This window comes from Cebus imitator, unplaced genomic scaffold (genome assembly GCF_001604975.1).
Source record: "Cebus imitator isolate Cc_AM_T3 unplaced genomic scaffold, Cebus_imitator-1.0 Scaffold71, whole genome shotgun sequence".
NCBI lineage: Eukaryota > Metazoa > Chordata > Mammalia > Primates > Cebidae > Cebus > Cebus imitator.
Genome location: NW_016107386.1, coordinates 4,654,514 through 4,678,213, shown reverse-complemented (window position 1 = coordinate 4,678,213; position 23,700 = coordinate 4,654,514). Strand labels below are relative to the sequence as shown.

Below are 23,700 nucleotides of genomic sequence, written 5' to 3'. Positions count from 1 at the left end.
TGGTGAAGACAGCAAGCTGCTGCCTTTCGGGAGCTTACAGGCTAATGAGGGAGAAAGATGACAAACAAATACCCACATACATAACCTAGGTAATTTCAGGTAGTAATAAGAGCCATGAGGGAAACAAAGAGGTCATTGGGATTGGGCAAAGAAAGAGTGATTGGGCAGAGAAGTCAAGGAGACTGCTCTTTAAATGGTTATCAGACAGGCTGAGAAGGGACATTTTTGCTGAGAGTTGAAAGGGGACAGGGAGAATGTTCAAGACAGAAACAACAGAGGCAGGAAGGAGCTTGGTAGTTTAAGGGTCTGAGCACTCAGACCCATGGTGTGCAAAGGCAGAGGGCCCATGAGAATGGGGCATCAAAGCTGGTATCATTTGGGATCTTTAGGCCAGAGTAAGTAATTTGGATTCTATTTTAAGTGTGTTGGAATTTTTTTTTTCTTTTTTTCTTTCTTTTTTTTTTTTTTTTTTTTTTTTTTTTTTTTTTTTTTTTTTTTTTTTTTTTTTTTTTTTTTNTTGGTAGAGACAGGGCTTTCACTGTTTCCCAGACTGGTCTCAAACTCTTGGCCAATGGGCCAAGTGTGGTGGCTCACGTCTGTAATCCCAACACTTTGGGAGGCCGAGGTGGGCGGATCACCTGAGGTCAGGATTTCGAGACTGGCCTGGCCAACATGGTGAAACCCCATCTCTACTAAAAATGCAAAAATTAGATGGGCGTGGTGGCAGGCATCTATAATCCTAGCTACTCGGGGTGCTGAGGCAGGAGAATCACTTGAACCCAGGAGGCGGCGGTTATAGTGAGCTGAGATCGCACCACTGCACTGGAGCCTGGCAACAGAGCAAGAGGTTTTCACAGGTCAAAGCCCCTGTGGTTGGCTGCTAGAAGTTTTTTAAGGGCTTTTCATGTTCAACAGACTGAAGGTCCAGAAGTAAGTCCAGGAGTAATTGAACTTCAAGTGATCTTCCTGCCTCAGATGCACTAGATGCACCTTTCTATCTCATTTTGTAACTTCAAGATAAGTTGAGAATAACTTGAGAATAACTTCAAGATAAGTTACAAAATGAGATAGAAAGGTTCATCTAATTGTCATCTGGGAAAGGTGTTAAACAAAGCCATGATTAATAGTAGTTAATAAGTTGTATGAAGGTACCAAAGAATTCTTATGAAGGTTTTTTGAAATGTGTTCTGTGTCATCATTAAGCTGAGAATACTTGGCAGATGTCTTACAGTCCGGACTGTGCAACCTTGACCAAGATCCTCTTTACCATCTGGTGGCCAAATCCCTAGATTGCGGCATTGTGTTTTCAGGGATGAATAAACACCTCAAAAGTGAAAACAGAACATCGTACAATGGTAGGAAGCCAGGTGCAATGGCTCACGCCCAAAATCCCACCACTTTGGGAGGCTGACACAGGAGAATCACTTGAGGCCAGGAGTGTGAGACCAGCCTGGGCAACAAAGTGAGACCCCATCTCTACAAAAAGAAATTTTTAAATTAGCCAGGCATGGTGGCACACACTTGTAGTCCCAGCTACTCAGGAGGCTGAGGCACGAAGGTTGCTTAAACCCAGGAGTTCAAGGTTACAGTGAGCTATGATCATGCCACTGCACTCCAGCCTGTTCAACAGAGCGAGACCCTGTCTCTAAAATAAAATAAAATGACAGGAGGCATCATGTTAGCCTAAAGGTTAACTTCTGGACACCTTGGCTGCTAAGTCAAAATGTCCAGAAAGGCACCCTTGCTTTTCGCTGGTTTTAAGAATAAACAGACCTCCACTTCCTTTGTAGCTTAGAGGGTGCCTGGTTTCTAAACTGGCCACTCTAGAGGAGAAGACAGTTTGAACTAAAGCTGTTGCTAATAAATGCTTATATCTATCTCAATGAAGAGGAAACAAAAACATGGAGTCTGTTGAAAAGTGGCTTGATTCCCTCAATCAACTAATCAATACGTATTTGTTAAGCATTAACAATGTTTCTGGGTACCCTGAGTTATAATACAGAAATACAAATCTAATAAAAATATATCCTCTGCCTTATAAGTAGATTAAGACCTAGTTAGAGAGAGGAAGCTTAAGTTAAATAACAGTGACCAATGCAGGGTACTATCTAATTCGTTACAAAATTATGTGGCATTTTTTTAAGCACTAATTGGCTGGAGCCTTCAGGAATTTGGAAAGAACAAGAGGAGAGTTAAGGCAATGCCGTGCAAAGGGACACCCCGAACAGGTATGGAAGGCGAGTAGACACGGTGCATTCAAGGGACTGGTAAGAGAGAGGAGCTGGGCAGGACCAGTGGTTCTGTCCTGGTGAGTAGTGGGAATGCTGCTGGCCCTGCAAGGTCGGGCCATGGAAACTGGGCACGGCCGTTTAGGTGATCCACTAAACCTTCACCATCCAGTACAGTAGCCAGTAGCCATGTGATGAAGGCAACCGTTCAGTACATGTGGCTATTGAACACATGAAGTGTGACTCTTTCAAGTTGATGTGCTGTAAGTGCAAAATACACATTGTATTTCAAGACCAGTACAAGAAAAGAATATAAAATTCCTCACTAATCATTTTATACTAATCACATGATGATGTGAAATTATTTTAGATATATTGGGTTAAATGAAATGTATTATTAAAATTAACTTTACCTGTTTTTACTTGTTAAAATGTGACTACTAGAAAACTCTGAATTACCCATGGGACTCACATTATATTCCTCTTCAACAGTATTATGCTAGATTAAAAGAAGTTGTCATAAGTTGTTGAACAAGGGGAAGGAACTGACAAGAAGTGATACCCGAATCTAGAAATGCTGCTGGGAGTGGCAGAGCAGAGTTGCTTCCCTGGATATATTGGGACCTTGTCAATAATTTCTTTTGAGGCAACACATTGACATGGCAAGAATTCAGAGCTTTTTTAAAAAATTTTTATTAGGGAGATGTGTGAAAGCAAGGCTGTTAAGGCTGTGAGATGTACAGAGGATTTAGCCATTGGATGGTACCTTTCCTTTTACATAAAAACCCACCAACAGTGCAGACCCTCTCCAGTCCCTACCCCTCCCCACCCTCACTGCCACACACTGCCATGCTTCTTCCCACCAATATCAGACCCTGGCTGTGGCTGTCTGAATCTTCTCTTTGGCATCACTGACAAGTGGTGGTTTAAGATCTGTGTGAATGCCTCCAATGATGAGGAACTTGGTACCTTACAAGGAAGCATGTTCCATTCACTCAGTGTTGTTACCAGAAATATTTGCTTCCCATCCTTTCCCCCCGACAATGTTTAAAGAGAGGGTTAGAGTTCCCAGATCCTTGATTCCAAGTAGCAAGAGGGGCATATCATTGTTTAATAAAAACAAAAAGAGGCCAAGTGCAGTAGTTCACACCTGTAATCCCAGCACTTTGGGAGGCCAAGGAGGGTGGATCACTGGAGTTTAGGAGTTCAAGACCAGCCTGACCATATGGTGAAACCCTGTCACTACTAAAAATACAAAAAAATTAGCTGGGCATCATGGTGTGCACCTGTAGTCCCATCTACTCAGGAGGCTGAAACAGGAGAATTGCTTGAACCCGGGAGGCAGAGGTTGTGCCACTGTACTCCAGACTAGGCAAGACAGAGCGAGACTCTGTCTCAAAAAAAAAAAATTAAAAAAATTTTTTTCAAAAAGAGTAGTACAAGTCACTGAAGAGTTGGGCAGAACTTTTCCAAAAATAAATTAGTTAAATAATATAGAGCATTTTGCACAGTAGTCATTCCCAAGAGACTTCCAGCTTGGGGGATGCAGCCAGTCTACCAACTCATAGGTGCCCTGGGCCAGCAAATCCATTTCAAAGCCAACGGAAACACAGCCTCTTCCTCCTCTCTTCCTCCTCCATTTCGTCACTGTCTGTCCCTTTCCTTCTCCACTGTCCACACTTGGAATTGCCTTCCTTCCCCTACTTTCCTTTTTGCTTTATTTTCTTAATTAAGGATTTATTTTTCCAAGACCTAGTCTTGCTTTCACAGCACCTCCAGTCACACTGACTCTGGGGGTGGAGGGGACACTGCTCCTTCCCCCACCTCCACCCTGTGCACATCATGGCCAATTTAGACATAACGAGATGGTAAGCTCGACAGCTGTCTTTGAAATGCATGCCCATTATAAAGTCAAATGGTGAGACATGCATGTGGGCATGTTTTAAACAACCATTCCTAACCGTTTTGTATTGGATTCACTTGTGTTACCTCATTATCTCTGGGCCTCTTTACAAGCTTGGAGAGGTTAACAGTGTGGTCAGTGCATTCATTTGCCCATTGACTGATTAAAAATGTATATGTATTTGGCCAAGGTCACCCAGCTTGAAAATTGGGACTCAAACCTTAGTTCTTAGCAGGCTATGTGTTTCCCGGCATATTTCCTAGGTAAAGGAACACTTGGCCTTTGACAAAACTCGAAGCCAAATTTAAATAAAACTGAAGAACCCAAACAGAGTAAAATCAACTGCTTTGCTGGGCTTATCAAGCATCATTTAGGGAATTTTCCTGTCCTTTGCTGTTAGAGCCAAATTTCCTCATCTTTGGGGGAAATTTTGGAACCTGACATCTCACTTCCCAACAGAGGGGGCTGCAAAAGTCAGATGTTCTCAACAAGAACATTGAATCGATGGAAGACTTTGGATAAATGCTAAGTGGAGACCTGTGGTTCCATGCCATAAGGCATAGAACATACCATTTTGACCTGAAAAATATCAAAGCCAGTTGTTAATGCTTCGCTGCTTTGTCCCTTAAAATCCTTTAGAAGGAAAAATCCAACACCTGAGTAGTACCTGTGTCTGATTTTAACTAAGTCTTAAGTCGGCAGTTCTCAAAGCGTGGTCTCCAGCCTGGCAGCACCAGGAACTTACTAAAAATACAAATTCTCAGTCTCCACCCCACACCTAGCAAATTAGAAACTCAGAGTTAAGCCCAACAATCTTGTTTTAACAAGTCCTTCAGATAATTCTGATGCTGAGGTTTGAGAATCACTGATTTATACCATCAAGAGAAAACACTATTTGCCTGCTCAAATGGGCAGTAGTAAGATTAGAAGCCTGGAATCTGCATGTGTGTGTCCCACACGTGCTGCAAAAAGGCATGCATTCTTAACTGCTGTTTTGTGATTAGATTAGTTATGCTTAGAATATCCTTGCAAATATCCTGAAGTTTGTTAAAGAAAGGATTGATCATGTCTAGTAAAATAATGGGTCTTGTCAGTAGTTAACACGGGGCCTCTGTTGAGATCTTGCCAGATACAAAGCCAACTTCAAGCCTACTCTCTGTCCCACTGTGTAAGCCTTGACCATCCCCTCTCCTATGTCCAGTGGGCATCTTTTCTGAGTCAACATGTAATACCAATTCTGCCTCTAAAGGAAAGAGAAGGAAAAATGAGCAGAATTTGTGGTTTTGTCCATTCTCTAGCGCTAATGCGGGGAAGGAGGGATAAAAACGCTTTAGGAGATGGTGTGATTGGGGAGGATGTTATGCCACGTGCCATTTCCATTCTTCCCCCAGTGCCAGTCACTGATTAGCGGTTTCACATTCCTATACTGAGTGGCACACAACCTAACCTGTTTTCACTGCTAGCAAGGATTCACAGTGCCAGTCTGTGATGTATACCCAGAGAACATGGGTGACAGAGACACCTTCCTGCCTTTTAGAAGGAAAATAGTTGATTCATATTTTTCCCACCTGGAATCGTGAAGACTCTTGTCTGGTCTAGCTGCTATCTGACCTTCCAGTTGCCCTTACTTGTGGGTGAGGTTTGACCCATCAGGAAAGTCACAAGGCTGACTCTGTGATTTGAAGAGACAGCTAGAAGACTTCCCTGCTGTGGTCCCTGCCAACATAGGAGCATGACCCTACATCCAGGGATGGGCTTAGTCCAAGTCAGAAATGCCTGTGCTCTCTCAGGCCCTAGCCTCCAGCTTCCAGACACTAAGACCTGGGGGACAAGAGCTTCCCTGCCAGAGTCCTACCTTATTCTCATCAAGTCACCCCTGACACACCCTTTGGGCCTTTGGCAATCGTGTAAATGTGTGTTTTAAACTTCTCCATGGGCAACCACCCTGCTCACTGAAGATGCTCTCCATCCTCTCCACGGCCTCGGAAGGTTTGGCTCTTCTGGATGCCATAAAAATGAACAGTGGGTACTGGGGTGGCAGACCAGCAAAGGACCCCTTCACTGTCCCTGCTGGACTGCTACAGCGTGAGTAAGGCCCCTGTTTGTGGATCTCAGGCCTCAGAGGCCAAGGGTTCCAAGCACTAGAGCAAGGCTGCCCCTGAGCCTAGAAGACTGGCTGCATGCAGGAGGGCTCTGCCTAACTGCTCCTAAGCTCCTGCCTCTTCCTTGCAGATCACACGGCAGCAGTATCAGAACGCACTCACCGCCTGCCACATGGACAGCTCGCCTCAGTCCCCTGACATGGAGGCCTTCACTGATGGGGACTCCACCAAGGCCCCCACAACCCGGGGCACACCCCAGACCCCTAAGGATGACCCTGTCACCGTGCTCCTGAACAACAGGAACAGCCTGCCGTGTAAGTCAGCTGGGTAGAGGGCAGGCCGGGCTGGTGTAGCGTGAGAGCGGCCCTGCCTTCCTCTTCCAGCCCTACCCAGGGCTCACACCCCTTGAGCCCTGGGTCTTCTCCAAAGCAGAGAGGTGATGCACTCACCGTCCTCCCCAGGCAGCCACTCAGATGGGCTGAGAAGCCCCAGCGAGGTGGTGTACCTGAGGATGGAGGAGCTGGCCTTCACCCAGGAAGAAATGACTGACTTCGGAGAGCACAGCACACAGCAGCTCACGCTATCTACTGCAGCCGTTCCCACAAGAGCAGGTCAGGGAGGCCAACTGGGCCCAGTGGAGCAAGGGGGATCATCGCCTTTGGGCATTGGGATGGCCCAGGGAAAGCTGGCTGAGGGGAGCCCAGGGACCCCAAACCCTGTGTTAAACCTCCAACCTCCTTACACAGCCAGGGAAGGGAAACATTTACTGAGCACCTACACCATGCATCAGGCCCTGTCTGATTCATTCTCCCAGGAAAACTGTGTAGGGCAGTATTGGGAGTTGGGTTTCTGCCTGGATTCAGACCCTGGCTCCTTCAGTTAGGAGCTATGCAATTTTAGGCAAGTTATTGAACCTAAGACTCAGTTTCTTTATTTAAATAGATAAGTATCCTTATGTTAACAGGTATAAATTATAACAGCTATCTCATAAAGTAGCTTTGAGTATAAATGAGATAATATACATAAAAGGTATATCACAGTGTTCAGTACCATGCTCTATAAATGTTAGGTAGCTATTGTTAGGCCTACCTTATAGATCAGGAAACTGAAGTCAGCCATCATTCTAACTAGCTGTGGCTTTGACCAAAGGTGTAGTCTATAGGACTTTTTCTGAGATCTCAGATCACATCACCTCCATCTGACACTTCTGCCTTGACAGTGGTGTTGCTCTGAGCTCCCAGAGTCCCAGCAGTCCTGAGATGCTTCTGTGTTGCCTAACTAAGATGTACTTCCCCAAGTTTTCAGCAGCCCCTTATGCCTGTACCCAGACCAGCAGTTCCCCTACCCAACCTTTCAGACCTACCCCAATCCATAGTATAAGACCCCTCAAGTCCAGAGCAGTGACCTGAAAAAGTGCTCCAAGATTTTTAAAATCAGCAACACAATATGTTTGAACTTATGGCTGACCCAGAAAATCTAGGACATACATAGCCACTGTTCCAGGACCTGAATTTAGAACTGATGTTCTTTTTCTGCCCCTAACACCAAATCTAGTAGCTAAAGCATGTAGCAAGAAAATGTAATAAAGGAGTAAGAATGAAGGCAATGGAGCAGACTTGGAGATCGTCTAGTCCACCCTCTCCCTGTGACACATGAGGATCCTGGAGGCCTAGAGAAGGGAAATAACTTGCCCAAGTCCAACAACTGCTTCAGAAGCAGGCTCAGCCTCATATCATGGCTTTAGTGCAGTGCGGTTTCCAACACACCACTCTGCCTCCTGTTTAGGTTTTTATTTGCATTGGTGGTAAGGCTTGGCCCCATTCTGGGCTCTAGATTCTGTAACTTTTTGAATTCCCATTGAGTCCTGTGGGAGAAGACAGGGCATTGTTGTTGAACCCTGTGGCTTTCCAGGGTTGTGCAGATAAACCAAGGAGACCTCCACCTGGCCTCACGTGTGCTTTTAGTCTGGCAAATAGACTGAGTGGAGAACATATTTTTCTCTAACCCCTCTCTCTTGCCAAAACAGTGTTTGAGGAGAAGGAATGATTTCTGACTTTGCATGGATTGTTGAATTCCTGCTCCTGTTCTCCATCTTTTTGTTCCTTTTGTGGTGCTAAAATGCCTCTTGCTAACTAATGAGACCCAGCACTTTCCTGGGCATCCCTCCCTTGTTACATGCCCCTAGCCTTGGCTTATGTCTTAAACTTCACCTGCTGAGGGATGTCACCCAGAATCACCCTGTCTTAATCCCTGAGCATGTAGGTTGAGACAACTTGAATTCCCTCTTCTTTCCTTTCTCAGCATCAGACAGTGAATGTTGTAACATCAACCTGGATACAGAGACCAGCCCCTGCAGTAGCGATTTTGAGGAAAACGTGGGCAAGAAGCTGCTGAGAACCTTGAGTGAGTAGCTAGTTCTTCACCCAGTTGAAAGCTACCCTGCCGACACTTAGTAGGAAAAGCATGTTAGCATCTTCTTCCTGGGGAAGGAGCAAGGGTCTCCTCTTAGGAACCCTAATGAGGTACCATTATGGAAATCCACAAAAGGGGTTGGGTCAGCATTGCACCAGTTTGGGGATCTGTCCCATTCAGTTGTTTGTCCTCCAGGATATGAGTCTGCACACCATGCCCACAGCCACAGGTCAATTCTGACCTCCCTCCTCCACTTGTTTTTGTAAATAAGAGTTTATTGGATCATAGACTGATACATTTGTTATCTATGACAACAATGGCAGAGTTGAGTAATTGTGACAGAGACCATATGGCCCACAAGCCTTTAATATTAACTATCTAGTCCTTTAAAGAATTCGTGTCCAGGAGACTCAATAGGAAGAGAACAATCTCTTTCACAGATGGAAGTTCATGGTGGAGAGAACAAGGTGAAGGCATTCCTTCCTAAAAACAGACCTGGGAACAGATTGCTCTCTCATCCTTGAGGACAACTATGTAATTATACCCGCCTGCTCCAATGCCGAAGGGAGATTGCTTCAGAGCCAGAGACTGCAGGTCCCTGGAAGTGGCTCCCAGCTACAGCCACCAACCCTGGCTCATGGGACATCAAAGTCTATGAGATTGGTCCTCTCTGAGGGTGTCTGGCCGTCAGTGGGGCTGGCCCCCCAGGGTGCTGGAGACATGAGCCCGAGGTGTTATATGGGCTTTACTCAGTCTCCTCTGGAAGTCTCAATTCCAGGCACCAGCCTGGGTTTGTGACTTTTCAGAGATGGCATCTTATGTGGAAAGTGTGGCCTAATCTTTCAAGATGTAAATATGCCAGTATTGGCACCAGCATACAATGCAGGTTAGTTCTAGCCAAGCCAAGTTCTAGTCAAGGGCTCTGTCCGCATTTCTGCTTCTGTTTGGAAAAGAACTCAGACTGTCAAGCGATTATGAATATTCCTCCAGTGTTACAGGCTGACACTTGCAACCTGTTTTTTTCCAGGTGGCCGAAAAAGGAAGAGATCACCAGAAGGAGAGAGAACCTCTGAGGAAAACTCCAATTTAACACCTCTGATCACATGACAGGGCAAAGTCAGCATTCACTGGGTTTATGAAATTCCAGAGCTTTGGGGGAGAACCCACCCTCTCATCATCTGCTTCCCCCAAGGCCTCCCACAGGTGACAGAACATTCTGCCTTCCCTTCCATCTCTTTGCCCCTAGCTGCCAGTTTGGCAGATTTCCCCTCGTTGCCTCCAGTTTGACTCAGAGCCTTGACATGGCCACAACAGAAGGAGGTGCCTCTAACAGAACATGCTAGAAGTGGTCTTTTCCACAGCATAGTCTGAGACTGGAGAAGAGATGTCTGACTGCAAGCTGACAATGCCACTCTGGGACCCCTGATGTTCTTTGTTCTTTGGGATTCCCCGATGCCATAGGAGACCTATTGTCTTGGAACTCGCCATTCTTTCCTCCAGAACAAAATGTTAACTTTCTAACATAGTTCATGCTTAGTTTGGCTCAGAAGGTACCACTGGCAGACAGGCACATGGGAGGCTGGAGTAGGAGGTCTGAAGATTAGTTCAGGGGATGGACCAAGAATCTCCCCAGAGCTTTAAAGTAGTGGGACTCAGCCATGTTGGCGTGTGATTGACATTACAGCACAGAAAGCTGTTAGTGACTGGTTTCCTGTTAGATAAGGGATCCAACAGCCTGGGGAAGTGTGTGTCAGCTGGAATGGATAGAATGTGAGATGGAACCTCAATTCACTTTTTTTCCCAGGGACACATCTGTTTTGGTTCCCAATCAGCAGTCATCAATTTGTCAATAAATCTGCTCTGAAAGAGAAGGAACAGGGAGCAGAGAGACCCAATTGGGAGCCAGAGATGGAACTTCAGGTCTTAAGTGCAAATCAAAGCAAAAAACAAAACTTACATGGAAAAATTGTAAGTGCTGAAAGCAAGTGTAGCCATGACAAACCAAAGAGTGCCCAGCTCAGCCAAGAAAGATACATTATTTCATGGGACTTCAGGGAGTTACACAGGAATGTTGAAGAATCATTCTTCTTTTTCATGCATTTGTCCCTCTCCCACCCCTTACTACACCCTAGTAGATCAGCTGAGTGTACATTATTCCAAGAACTTACTGGTTTTTCTCCTGAAGTTGGGGTAGGTGTAATCCCAAGCACTACCACCAGATGGCAGAGTGAATGCACATACCCGCTTCCAAGAATAAAATAGCTCTGAAAAGCAACCACAAGGCCCGGTGCAGTGGCTCACACCTGTAATCCCAACACTTTGGAACGCTGAGGCGAGTGGATCACTTGAGGTCAGGAGTTCAAGACCAGGCTGGGCAAAGTGGTGAAACCCCACTTCTAAAAATACTAGCGAGGCATGGTGGCACATGCCTGTAGTCCCAGCTACTCAGGAGGCTGAGGCAAGAGAATTGCTTCAACCTGGGAGGCAGAGGTTGCAGTGAATACACCACTGCACTTCATCCTGGGCAACAGAGCAAGACTTGTCTTTAGAAAAAAAAACAAAAAAACAAAAAAAAAACACCACAGCCAGCCTTAGGGAAAACTTGGAATTAGTGAAGAAGTTTGTCTTTGGAATACTTCTTTCCCTTTCTGATCTATCTCCTACCCTTTAGATGCTCAGTCAGGTACTCGTTGAGCTGACTGCTGAATCTCCAAACCATTCCCAAACCTTTCCCTGTGGTATACCATCCAGCTTCCCTTCCCTTCCTCCAAAACCCACACTCCCACCTCCCCACACCCATTCAATCATTCACAGGGAGGAGGGAGATTGATCATTCCTCTGGGTTATCTGCATCTCAAAAGAAAATGCTTACCCACAGGAACCTTTAACTCAGGGGTTCTTAACTTGGGGTCCATCACCCCAGGGGGTCCATAGTTGGACTTCAGAGGGTCTACGAAACCCCTAAAATTATCAGAATTTAATATATGTATTCTTGTATGTTTTTTCCAGAGCATTAAAGCTTTCATACGGTTCTCAAAGGTCTCAGACCTACAAAGTTTAAAAAAAAAAAAAAAAAAACCTCCACTATTTTAAATAGTGGAACTTTCAGCCCAGGGTTTCTGCAATGCAGAGTGAAGTGGATACTGGGCAGTTCGAGACAGGTTTTTAATTTTAAGTGGTCAAGTGTCCATCAATTGGTGGGGAAGGCTGGTACCCACCAAGAAGTGGAAGTCCTCAGAAATTCTTGGCACACCCCAGAGTATTGTACAACCTACACCCCCCCACATAAACTTTGTCTCCTCTTCCCCAACAACCCAGAGCAGGTGTTGCAGACAGGAGGGCCACAGCATGTGGAAGTAAAGACTTTGGAGCTAGAGATGCCTTTTTCAGCAACGATTATTGACTTCAGCACACTCCTTGCCCGGTCCAGCCTGAGGCTCCAGCAGTGCATGTCTTCTCATAGATAACTTCACAGCCATCCAGTCCCAACACCTGCTCTTGCCTGGTAGGAACAGGCGAAGTGTCAGCCCTCAGTGTTGGGTACCTAGACCCAAAACAATAAATGGTGAGTTCTGAGCAAGAACTACCATCATGCAGGCTTCCTGCCCAGCTGGCCACTGGCCCCAGGGGTGCCTGCCTGGCTGGTCTTCATCACCCCTGAGGCTACCAGGCTCAAGCCACTGCTGTTGCATTACACCCATCCCTTTGCAAAATCCCTAAGAAGCCTGTCACCACTCCCCTCCCACCACACCCTCGCCCCACAAAGACTTTCTTCAGGTTAAAAAAAAAAAGTTTAAAAAAAATTAAGATAAAACATTTATGAAGGCTCAATACATTGTAAATAATTTTTAAATAAAATGAAAATGCCTTTCCTGGAATGTGGCTATTTTCTTTGCCCCTGGAATCTTCTGAAGTGGCTTCATGTGAGATGCAGGTAGAGTGATGCCCAAGTGTAATGATCTCACCTGTGGCCCACCTGCCTGAAGAGGCATGCCGCCCCAGGCCAGGTGTGAGGCTGCGGTGAGATCACAGGGGAGGCTTGGCACATACTCTGGGAGGCCAGATGGTAAGATTTTGCAAGAGTGAATGACAGAAATGAGAAGTAAAAGCCAAACGAGAAGGCAGCGTGCATAAAGACAAGGAGCAATAAGATGACAGTGAGGAGGGCTGGCATTTGTTGAACCCATGTGATGGGTGAGGTGCTTTGCTGGGTGCCATCCAAATTCAAGGTCTTGAGGGCTAAACCCAGACAAGTCCTTGAGAAAATATGCTGGTTACACTAGCTCACTTCTGCAGACCCTTCGGAAAGGAGTACAAGTGGCATGACTCACGGTTTGCAACCAAAGGCTAGCGAACAGAACACAAGAATGGGCCAGGGCTGTTCATCAATTTTAAGCCGAGGCTGGAGGAAGGGAACAGCCAGGCGGTGGGAAGATGTGTTTGGGCGTTTAATGCCTGTGTGGAAGGAAGGCCGAAATCTGACAGTTACTACTAATTTCTCAAAGCACACAGGATTAAAGGCCTATGCCAGGACCTCTTAAGGTTCTTAGGAACCTCAGTAAAGGCTATTCATTTCACTAACGGTAATAATAAACGATGGAAACAACTATTTTGCCAAGGGCTTTATGTTCCAAGTATTGTGCTAAGTACCCATTAGCTCATTTCTTTCTCACACCCTGTGGAGGAGGGGTTACTGTCTGCAAGGTGGGGTGACTTGCTCGAGGTCACACACCTGGGAAATGGCAGAGCCTGGAGGTCCAAGTGCCCTGCTCATGACTGGGCAAAATTTGAAAATAATCCCACCTCTGAAGTTCACTGGCATGTCAGAGGCCCTGAGGAGTCCTGCCAGCTTACCAAACTCACACAGAACGCTTTTTCAAGTGAACGCAGTGGGGCCACACTGACCAAGTCAGAATAGAACTAAGAAGGCCAGATTCCCACTGAGATGGGCTTTCTTCAAGTGCTAAAAACATTTTAGCACTGTGGTACTGTCACTTAGGTTTAGAGATCTGTTTATCTTTAATGGTTTTGGTACTCCCCTAAAGAGAAAATTTTAATTTTCCCTAACAAGATAAATACTGAGAAATAAGATTGTCAGGTAGGGTTGCACTTTGGAAGGCTATAAACATTTTAGTATTTCAGGCTTCTTTTGCCCCCAAAGAACCAATTTTTGTCCCCATGGAGGCAGTATCGTCCCACGGAGAATGAGTGGTTTAAAGTGTCTGGAGAGAATGGCAGATTGACAGAAGGTAGAATCATTCAACTTCCATATTGGCTGCCTTCCCTTATTAATGACAAGGATATTTACATTGGAAGAACAAAGACTGATTTGTTCAGAGGCTGTGAAGAGATGGGTGGGAGGGCACCTAATCATATTCACTCATTAACTTCCAGCAGCCCACCACACACTTGCAGAGAGTGCCCTCGAAGGACTCCCAGGGCTCAAGCCAGACAGGGAAGGATCTGGAAACCACATCCTGTGCAGAAACAAAAATGGCAGGGGAGAGGCAATTCACATGGAAAAGTGTAAACAAGGAATAACAACTGGTACTTTCAAATATTTGAAAGGTGGTAGATTAGAAGTGCCAGTAGATTTACTAGCTGTCATTTAAAGGAAGGAAGGAGGGGCAGGGGAGTAGGACAAAGACCAAATTCTAGTTCAATATGGACGAACTTTTACCATGAGTTAAAGATAAATGAGCCTCTTTTTTTAATTAAGAGGTTCCACCAGCAGAATGGGATGCATTACCAAGTATTTAAAGAACCCATCTGCACCACCACCCCACTAGTTGAAATTGATGCGTCAGAGACAATATGGGAAAGACTATTTCACTGGGGGAGAGGCAGGACTTGATGACTTCTAAGACCCCAGCCATCCTTTAGGACTGCAGGATTTTATAACAACCCAAACAAGTCCTAGAAAGTGGCAGATCCTATTAAAATCACAAGAACTAACTTTAAATATTAAAAAACTCCAAATAATAGACAACTTGTTTTAAGTAACATCCAGCCCCATTAAATTCTACAAAACGGCCGCTTGGAACAGCCCTTGGACTCTGGAAATTGTGATCTATGCTGATGTGGTTCTAATTGCTTCAATAAACCAGGAGGGACTCTGACAGCAGGGGACGGGCTGGTGTTTCAGAAAGACCCTGAGTGATGTCATCCCCTCTCACAAGTCCAAGAAGCCCAGTTTTTTAAGTAACATATGAAGAAATGGCTGGCCTCCAAATGACAAGCCCACAAAATGGCCACGGAATTATGATATGGTGAGTTCACTGAAGGAAGCTACATTGTAAGAATACATTGTAGTTTTTCCTTTAGCCACTAGTAAACCCATCTAAAGCATTCATTTTAAACTGTGAATCACAACCCATTAGCAGTCACAAAATCAACTCCATGGGTCTTGATCAGCATTTTTATTTTATTTTTTTAGATGAAGTAGAACACAATAGAATGTACTCAAAAATATCAGAATGCACTATACACAGCATAAGTAAATACTGTTGGTGAAACTTCTGTTCCTATTAAATATGTGTGTGTCTGTGCATGTCATGATTAAATATCTTTCTTACCACAGTCACCCTAAAGAACCAAAGTGCAGGACTAGGGACACAATCATGCAGAAAGAGAAGGGAGACCAGACACTCTGGGTTGAGATGATGAGTTTAATGCCACAGCCAACACCCACATTTGTACTTTGGCTCCTTCAGACGACTTGATCTTTGGGACTAGACTTTGTACAGAGTCAAACACCACATAGAAGCATGTGGTCATCACATGCAACCTACTGCTTCTTAGCGAGGGGGACAAAATACCTATGTCTCATGATCAAAGTACTCTTTTATTCTTAAATAAAGATCTCAATTTGCTTTGACCTTCAAAGGCTCTAATCCCAGCGTCCAAATTCGTCTCAAGGGATGTTCACTTCACGTGGGGCCAGTTTAAACAGAGGCGGCCTCACTAGAACAGCCTTTCAGTCCTGCCAGAGTCTCTGATCTGTGATATTTTGTGCAGGCAGGGAACACACATGACAGAGAACTACTTTGGTGGTACTGGACGGGTGGTTTTTCTTCACTGGATTTTGGTAACTGCTTCATGGATGGAGGTGGCCACATAATCTAGATTTTTGGTGGTTAAGCCACACATGTTGATTCGACCACTTGGCAGCAGGTAGATGTGCTTTTCATTGACCAGATACTCAACCTGCTTGGCTGTTGAAAACCAAAAGAAGACATAATCAGAGCAAAGGGGATCCTTAAGCAGTACGGGCTGAGCAATTATGTGACAATTTCAGCTTTCATTCTTTACCCTTAACAGAGAGAAGCAAAACAAAAGGTGCTATTTTGTCTAACTGACAAGCAGAAAAATATACTCACTAGATTCTGAAAAGTACTCTTATTAGTTCACCTTTGAAGCCCCAGAAAATTCAATATGGCTACTACTGATGGGAATTTTAATCTGAGATTACCTTATACATTACATCCACCAGGACACCCCTATCAATAAAAACAACCATCAGATGTAAGAACCCTCCCGCAATATAAAGCACTGGCTCTGAAAGGCTTCCTTTAGTTCTTCCTTAACATGGACTTGCACTGACCACCCGCGGCAGCTTCCCTTTTTTTCATTTTTACAGTATATTGGATAAGGCCCGATGCCTGAGGTACCTGATCAATGGGGCCTTGTTCAATGTAGCTGAGAAACAACACAGACCTCTCCAACCTGGCACCATCAGACTTCTGTTCATTTCTCAACTCTCTCTCAGATACAGCAGGGTTTCTCCATGCTTGCAGAAATGCATCACATATGAGTAAGAAGAGACCACCTGTACTTCCTTTATACAAAACAGTCTCTAGAGCAGTTTTGCTTTTTGGCAAATCCATTTATAGAATTTTATTGAATCTGGCTCATGCTTGTGATCCCAGCACTTTGGGAGGTCGAGGCGGGAGGATCACCTGAGGTCAGAAGTTCAAGACCAGCCTGGCCAACATGGCAAGACCCAGTCTCTACTAAAAATACAAAAATTAGCCAGGAGTGGTGGTGTGCACCTATGGTCCCAGCTATTCTGGAGGCTGAGGCAAGAGAATTGCTTGAAACTCGATAGGAGGAAGTTGCAGTGAGCTTAGATCACACCACTACACTCCAGCCTGGGTGACAGAATGAGATTCTATCTCAAACAAACAAAAAAAAGAATTTTAGTGAATTTTTGCCCAAGTAATCAGTACCTTTAAGATACCACCAGCTTGAGGAAATGGAATAACAATCATAAAATCATCAAAATCAGAGGAGCAAACACTATGTACCAGGCAGTGCTCTAAGCACTACATCTTAGTTCATCCTGATAACTTTATCATGCCTGTTTTACAAATAGGCCTTAGAGATGTTAAATGGCCTTCCGAGGACACACTGCTGGTCAGTGGTGGATGTGGGATTTTAAGGCAGGATTTTAAGTCCAGGCTGTACACCATAACACTACACTGCCTCTCTACGGAAGTGAAAAATCTGGACCCTGGACTCAGTGCTGCCTACATGCTCCTTGAAGGAAACCAAAATAGTTCACCCCAAAATATCCTTGGACATATTTTGAGATGGCCATTCAGAGGCCCTACATACAGAAGTAGCCCTGCAAAGCTGTCTTTTGTGGGAGAGATTTATATTTGTAGAGAAAATCTGCATGGCTGTAACTAGGCTTTCTCTGAGGCCCTCCCTTGTCCAGATCTAGGGGAGATTAACTGAGAGTCTGATGCCTTTAAAGGTCTAAAAGGAACAGACCTTTACCAGCTATTTTCTGTGAGGGCTGCTACCTGTGACTTATCTACATAACATAACAAGGCCACCTTTGCTAGCCAGGCCTGCTCTTCTCTGCCTGCCATAACCTGTTTCGCCAAGGTCCAAGCTCCTATTTTTCTGTAATCCCAGGATGGTATAAAAGCATCAATTATCTGGCCATTTATTTGAGTTCTACTTTGTAAGACACCTCTGCAGGTTAATAAATTTGCATACTGGCCAGGCACAGTGGCTCATGCCTATAATCCAAGTACTTAGGGAAGTCGACGAGGGAGGACTGCATGATAAGGAGACCTTGTCTCTACACAAAAATCTTAAAAATTAGCCGGGCGTGATGACACATGCCTGTGGTCCCAGGTACTAGAAAGGCTGAGGTGGGTGGATTGCTTGGGCCTGGGAGGTCAAGGCTACAGTGAGCCATGATTATGCCACTGCACTCCAGCCTGGGCAACAAAGTGAGACTGTCTCAAAAATAAATAAATAAATTTGTATGCCTTTTCACCTATTAATCTTGCTTTTGTCAGTTGATTTCCAACGAACTTTCAGAGAGCAAAGGGGAAGTTTTCCTTTGACCCCTTCAAACAAACAAACAAATGAATGAACAAATAAAGCATGCTTCAGAAGTGGTTTACCTGTGTGAATTGGTCACCCGAGGGGACACAGCCTCAAGCCAACACAGCCCTGGGTGCACCACTGTTTCTAAACGCCTGTGCCCTGAGGCAGTGATTAAAGGGCTCCTATCCTGGTTTTTGGTTTTGTTTTAATAAAAATGAGTCCTTTCTACTTTTTGGAAGGAGGGAAGTGTCACAGTTTGAAAAGCTAGTAGAAGTTATGGACTCTTTCCCTAGGGTAAGGCCAAAATACACATATACGATTTTTAAAACATAATTTCAGGGGCTTCACAGTTCTCCTAAAGTACATCCAGGGACTCCAGGTTAAAAGCCCCATTCCGACAAAGAAAAGATAACAAAGGAAGAATTGTAATGTAGAATTGTAGAAACTAGGTGGCAGATATATGGGGGTCCACTATACAATTCCTCCAACTTTTCTGTATGTTTAAAATTTTTCCAGCCAGGTGTGGTGGCTCACACCTGTAATCCTAGCACCTTGGGAGACTGAGGTGGGCAGATCACTTAAGCTTAGGAGTTTGAGGCCAGCCTGAGCAACATGGTGAAACCCCATTTCTACAAAAATTTAGCCGGGCATGGTGGTTCATGCCTGTGGTCCCAGCCACTCAGAGGCTGACCTTCCACCTGAAGGATCACCTGAGCCCAGGGTGCAGAGGTTGCAGTGACCCCAGACTGCACCACTGCACTCCACTTTGGGTGACAGAGCAAGATCCTGTCTCAAAAAAAAAAGGTCAGGTGCAGTGGCTCAGGCCTATAATCCCAGCACTTTGGGAGGCTAAGGCAGGTGGATCACTTGAGGTCAGGAGTCCAAGACCAGCCTGGCCAACATGGCAAAATCCTGTCTCTACTAAAAATACAAAAATTAGCCAGGTGTGGTAGCTCATGCCTGTAGCCCCCAGCTACTTGAGAGGCTGAGGCAGGAGAAACGCTTGCATCCAGGAGGCAGAGGTTGCAGTGAGCCAAGACTGTGCCACTGCACTCCAGCCTGAGCAACAGAGCAAGACTCCGTCTCAAAAAGAAAAAAAAAGTTGGGAGGAAAACAAAACTCCTGTTTCTAATAAGAGCAAATGATGTCAAGTGCTAAAAATACAACTTTTATGTTTTAAGCACAATTCTATACTCATTTTTCCAATTCATAATATTAATAAAACTAATTTCCTCCTGTGGATAATGGGAAGATATGGATATTTTATGGGGAGACATTCCCATATTGTGAGCTTTTAGAATATTACTACTAAAGACTATTATTATTTCTGTTACACCTTATATTTCATAATTGTGAATGAACTAATTCTCCATTCCACAGTCATGAGGATACCTACAGCTAACTGAGCTATTTCTTTACTTTCTTAGGTAGCCTCATTTTACCCCAAAGTATTTTGAGGGGACCACAATACAATCTCTATTAACTCTCATTTATATTTATTTCCTTTGGTTTTTTCTGAACCCACTTCACACTGGCACTGTGATGAACCCAGTTCAATACCTCCCCAAGGCCTCTGATATTCTACCTACAAACCAACCCAGTCACATATTCCCCCGCTCCCCAGAGTCACTGGGACACAAAGGTGAGTGACCACATCTGCACTGAGGGAATTACAGTGAGTAATTCCTGTAGAATGATATTCCAAAGAAATGACTCCTGTAAACCCAGCTACTCGGGAAGCTGAGGCAGGAGAATTGCCCGAACCCAGGAGGCGGAGGTTTCAGTGAGTCGAGATCGCACCACTGCACTCCAGCCTGGGCAACAGAGCGAGATTCCATCTCAAAAATTAAAAAAATAAAAATAAAAAAAAGAAGAAATGACTCTTCTGTCATCAGATGGGATGTAGATGGCAGATATGCCCTACTGACAACTGACCAAGATCATGCATGACCACCTACTAGATTTTCAATCAGCTTTTAATTCCAACCACCAATCTAGGTTCTTGTTTATGAAATGCAGAGATAACTTTGTAACCTCTTTTTGAGGATAATACCTAGAAATAGGAAAGACCTGTTAAGAAATCAGATCTCTGAATAATCATACATATTTATATTCAGGATTAAGGCAAAGCCAAAATATACCTGAGCATTTATAGAACTTTTCATAAATTAAGGTTCCCAGCTACCAATCCTGTTACCTCCTAGCTGGCTCTGAGCCACTTCCCAGCCCACAAAAATGGGAATATCTTGGCTGTGGGTGAGCAGGGCAGACCACAACAATACTCTTCTGAGACCCAAAGAGTTTATGAGTTGATGGGACACTCTAAGAAAACCCAGCTTGTCCTGGTCCAAAGCAATGGCTGTCCAGTTAGGCAAAGGCCATGAAGGTGAGCTCAAGGCCAGCAACTGAAAGGAATGTTGCGTGTCTACATGCACACAGGCACTGGAAGTGGGGGGCAGGGGGACACTTACGGTTCAACCCGGTGAAGCTGAACATGCCAATTTGCTCAGTGATGTGGTTCCAGGTCCCAGGAGTTTTGAGGGCTTCTAGTCGTGCCCTGAGTTCAGATCTCATGGTCAGAATCCGGTCAGCCATTGTCTTCACATTACCTGTCCTAAAGCATGGACAGCAACATAAATATCAATCCAGATAGGAAAGATAGTACCCGAAAATACATACGTTTAAAAAACATAATTTAAACTATAGCTGACAATGGGATCACAACCTGCCTATTACAGTGTGTTGATGTTTGGATGGGTAGGTGAACATACCAGAGACTTAGGAGGCAGAAGGAAAAAAGACTGTATTACTAGTAGAGTCTAGTGCTACAGTCTTGGGTATACTAGCCATAATACACTCATGTTTCAACTCGGGCTTCACCAAGGTGCTGATATGGATATTAATAAGGTAATATGTTGTATCAGGTCTTATTAAATAGAGATTGCAGATTTAGCAATTATATAAAAATAACTTCGTTCTAAAATAAGATAAAATGTATATAAATTATGGATAAAAACCAAGAGCTCCCAAACTGTTAAAACTGCCTTGACATTGGATATTCTATTCTGTTGGGAATACCTTCCTAGGTTTTCCAACTTTACGGGGAGGAAGACTGGGTGGAGGGGAAACGGGGGAAAACTACAATTCACCGAGTGCCCCCTCCTCTGTTCCCAGTGTTGTGTTATGCACACGTGAGGTAGGTATTAACCCGTTTTACAAATATCTGAGAGTCAAAGAAGTTAAAGTAATTTTATCCTGCTTCTGCCAAAATGAAAGGAAGAGACCCAGCTAAATGTACTGGGACAATTACCGTTCTGCACTCCCCAATCCCCAGCCCACCAGGCTGGGAGCCTCTTACCATTCCTTAAAGAGCTCAGGGTTAGAGAGGGTACAGGCTACAATTCGTGCTCCCTGGGCAGGGGGATTGGACCAAGTAATCCGCACAATCTTCTCCATCTGGGAAAGGACTCGCAGGACGCTCTCAGGTTCTTTTCCAACCACAGTCAGATTCCCGACTCGCTCATCTAAAGAGAGGGACCAGAATCAGCTGTGGCTGCTGAAGCAGGGAGTGATGTGGGAGGTGGGGCTGTAACTCCTCAGGAGAGCACTCACTGTAGAGCCCGAAGTTCTTGGAGAAGGACTGGGCACAGAAGAGCTCGAAGCCTTCAGACACAAAATAGCGAATGGCCCAGGCATCTCTCTCTAGGTTTCCAGATGCGAAGCCCTGATAGGCTGAGTCAAAGAAGGGGAACAGAAACCGGTGCTGCGAGGAAGGAAAGTGAGTCAGGGCAGGAAATCCTTCTGGCACCAACCTCAGACACCGGCCTTACTTCCCCAGCTGATGCCTGGAGGGAATTTCGAACGCTGTCCATTTCTCCTATTTCTTGACTATATGCACCCAAACACCACTTTACATCCGTTTCTCTCTACAACCAACAACCTTTTCTGTAAACTTTACTTTTTAAAAGTACGTTGTCCTAGAGTGTCCTGATTCAGCTTTGCTAACAGGGTTTACTTTTGAAGCAAGGAGGCAATGTTGTATGCTGGTGGATTCTCCTCCTTGAATTCCTGGTGTGAGAACCTTAGTCAAGTGTAGGCTTGGTATCCCCAGGGCTCCTCACAACCTCGGGGCTATTCTATTAGGTACTCAAGAGGAAGGGAACAGAGAGTAGCCTCTATTCTTGTCACTCATCTCCTCAAAGAGCTCTCCACAGGGAACCTGCTTCTACTGCTGGGCTCTCTCTGAGTGGACACCACTTCCCTCCCCGGAACTGTCCAAGCCTTTGGTTGTACATTGATTCCCATTTCTTGGGTGTATCTTGACTGGATGGGATTGGGGGGGTATCTGGACTCCTACCTCTGCAGCTTATCACCCACATCCTGGCACGCCCCAAGTCCTATCAGTCTGTCTCTTCAGACCTCCCAAATCCTTTTGCATCTCACTGTCCCCAATGCCACCTACCTCCTCCAGGCCATCACTATCAACTCCTACCTGGACTATGGCAACAGCCTCCTAACCACTCCCACAGCCTGTCTATTCTTGCCTCTCTCTGATCCATTCCCTGCTATGATATCAGGGTGACCTTAAGACCATGAATATCTGATCATGTCACTCCCAAATCCAAGATTTCAGTGGCTTTCCACTGCCCTGAGAATAAAGTCCAAGCCTCAGTGCAGGGCCCGCCCCTATTCACTCTAGCCTCATCACTCACACTCCCCATGATCTCTGCCTGGGGCTTCTGACCATGCTCTGCCCCCTGCAGAGCACATCCCTTCCCTGCCAACATATCTGTTGATACTTTAACTCCACCCCATCCTAAGGATCCAACATGGAAACCACTTCTTCCAGGAAGGCTCCTGCCACTGGCCCCCCTGCCCCCCGCCAACCCCCACATGTACACTGCCCAAAGTCTGGGCTATGTAGCCCCATATAACGCCATCAACACAGCTATCTCACAGAATCACAGCTGCCTTAGTACTAGTCCATCTCCCCAAACAGCCTGTCTCTGAGGGTAGGGACTGCATCTGCTCTGTTCACTACCATATTCCCATAGTGCCTCATTAATGAAGAATACACACACTTTCAGCTAGGAATTCTCATCTAGAAAGTTACGCCAAAGAAATGATAAAAAGAAGTTTTGTTACATAATTGTTCATCAGATCAAGCAATCTGAAGTAACCCTAAATATTCATCAGATGATTTATCCAATCCCTAATATGACAGATCCATGAAAGGAATATAATATAGCTACAAAAAATGATGTTGCAAAATATTCAATGACATGTATATAAAGAGGTACAAATGAAAACTAAATTGAGTTACAAAAACAGTAAAGACAAAATGATTTCACCTTTCTAAAACATAAAACATATACACAAAACTAACACACACATACACACACACACACACACACACACAGTCTGATATTTTATCTACCAAAACATTAACACTGTCTTTCTTTAGGCAATAAACTTTCCAGTTAATACTTATTTTTTTCTTTGGACTTTTCTCCATTTTCCAAATTCCTTAGCAAACAACAAACAGGTATTGCTTCTGAATATATTAAATAAGAATACACACTATTTTTTAAGAGATACTCTGAAGGGGCAGTTACCTTCATGACAGAAGCAATCTGCTTCCACTGCTCCGGAGTTGGGTCGGTCCCAGTTGGGTTGTGTGCACAGGCATGGAGGACAAAGATGGAGAACT

The 23,700-nt window shown here is 44.8% G+C and overlaps 2 protein-coding genes across 5 annotated transcripts in view; one reads left to right on the top strand and one right to left on the bottom strand.

The window, feature by feature from the left end:
• Window positions 1–12,523, top strand: part of CNNM1 (cyclin and CBS domain divalent metal cation transport mediator 1) — a 64,620-nt gene extending 52,097 nt beyond the window's left edge. For 2 of the 4 annotated variants that reach the window (XM_017531298.2, XM_017531299.2), the window contains 4 exons: window positions 6,364–6,547; window positions 6,695–6,844; window positions 8,535–8,636; window positions 9,673–12,523. In XM_017531298.2, coding sequence (XP_017386787.1) covers window positions 6,364–6,547; window positions 6,695–6,844; window positions 8,535–8,636; window positions 9,673–9,752 — 516 coding nt within the window. In that variant the 3' untranslated portion in view covers window positions 9,753–12,523. The remainder of the gene's footprint in view (window positions 1–6,363; window positions 6,548–6,694; window positions 6,845–8,534; window positions 8,637–9,672) is intronic. The other 2 variants (XM_017531301.2, XM_017531300.2) reach the window with 1 other exon arrangement.
• A 2,526-nt stretch (window positions 12,524–15,049) lies between these two features.
• GOT1 (glutamic-oxaloacetic transaminase 1) overlaps window positions 15,050–23,700 on the bottom strand; it is a 23,395-nt gene continuing 14,744 nt past the window's right edge. The window contains exons 4-8 of the mRNA XM_017531109.2: window positions 23,606–23,698; window positions 21,603–21,753; window positions 21,349–21,514; window positions 20,462–20,604; window positions 15,050–15,859 (exon numbers count right to left, since the gene is read on the bottom strand). Coding sequence (XP_017386598.1) covers window positions 15,720–15,859; window positions 20,462–20,604; window positions 21,349–21,514; window positions 21,603–21,753; window positions 23,606–23,698 — 693 coding nt within the window. The 3' untranslated portion in view covers window positions 15,050–15,719. The remainder of the gene's footprint in view (window positions 15,860–20,461; window positions 20,605–21,348; window positions 21,515–21,602; window positions 21,754–23,605; window positions 23,699–23,700) is intronic.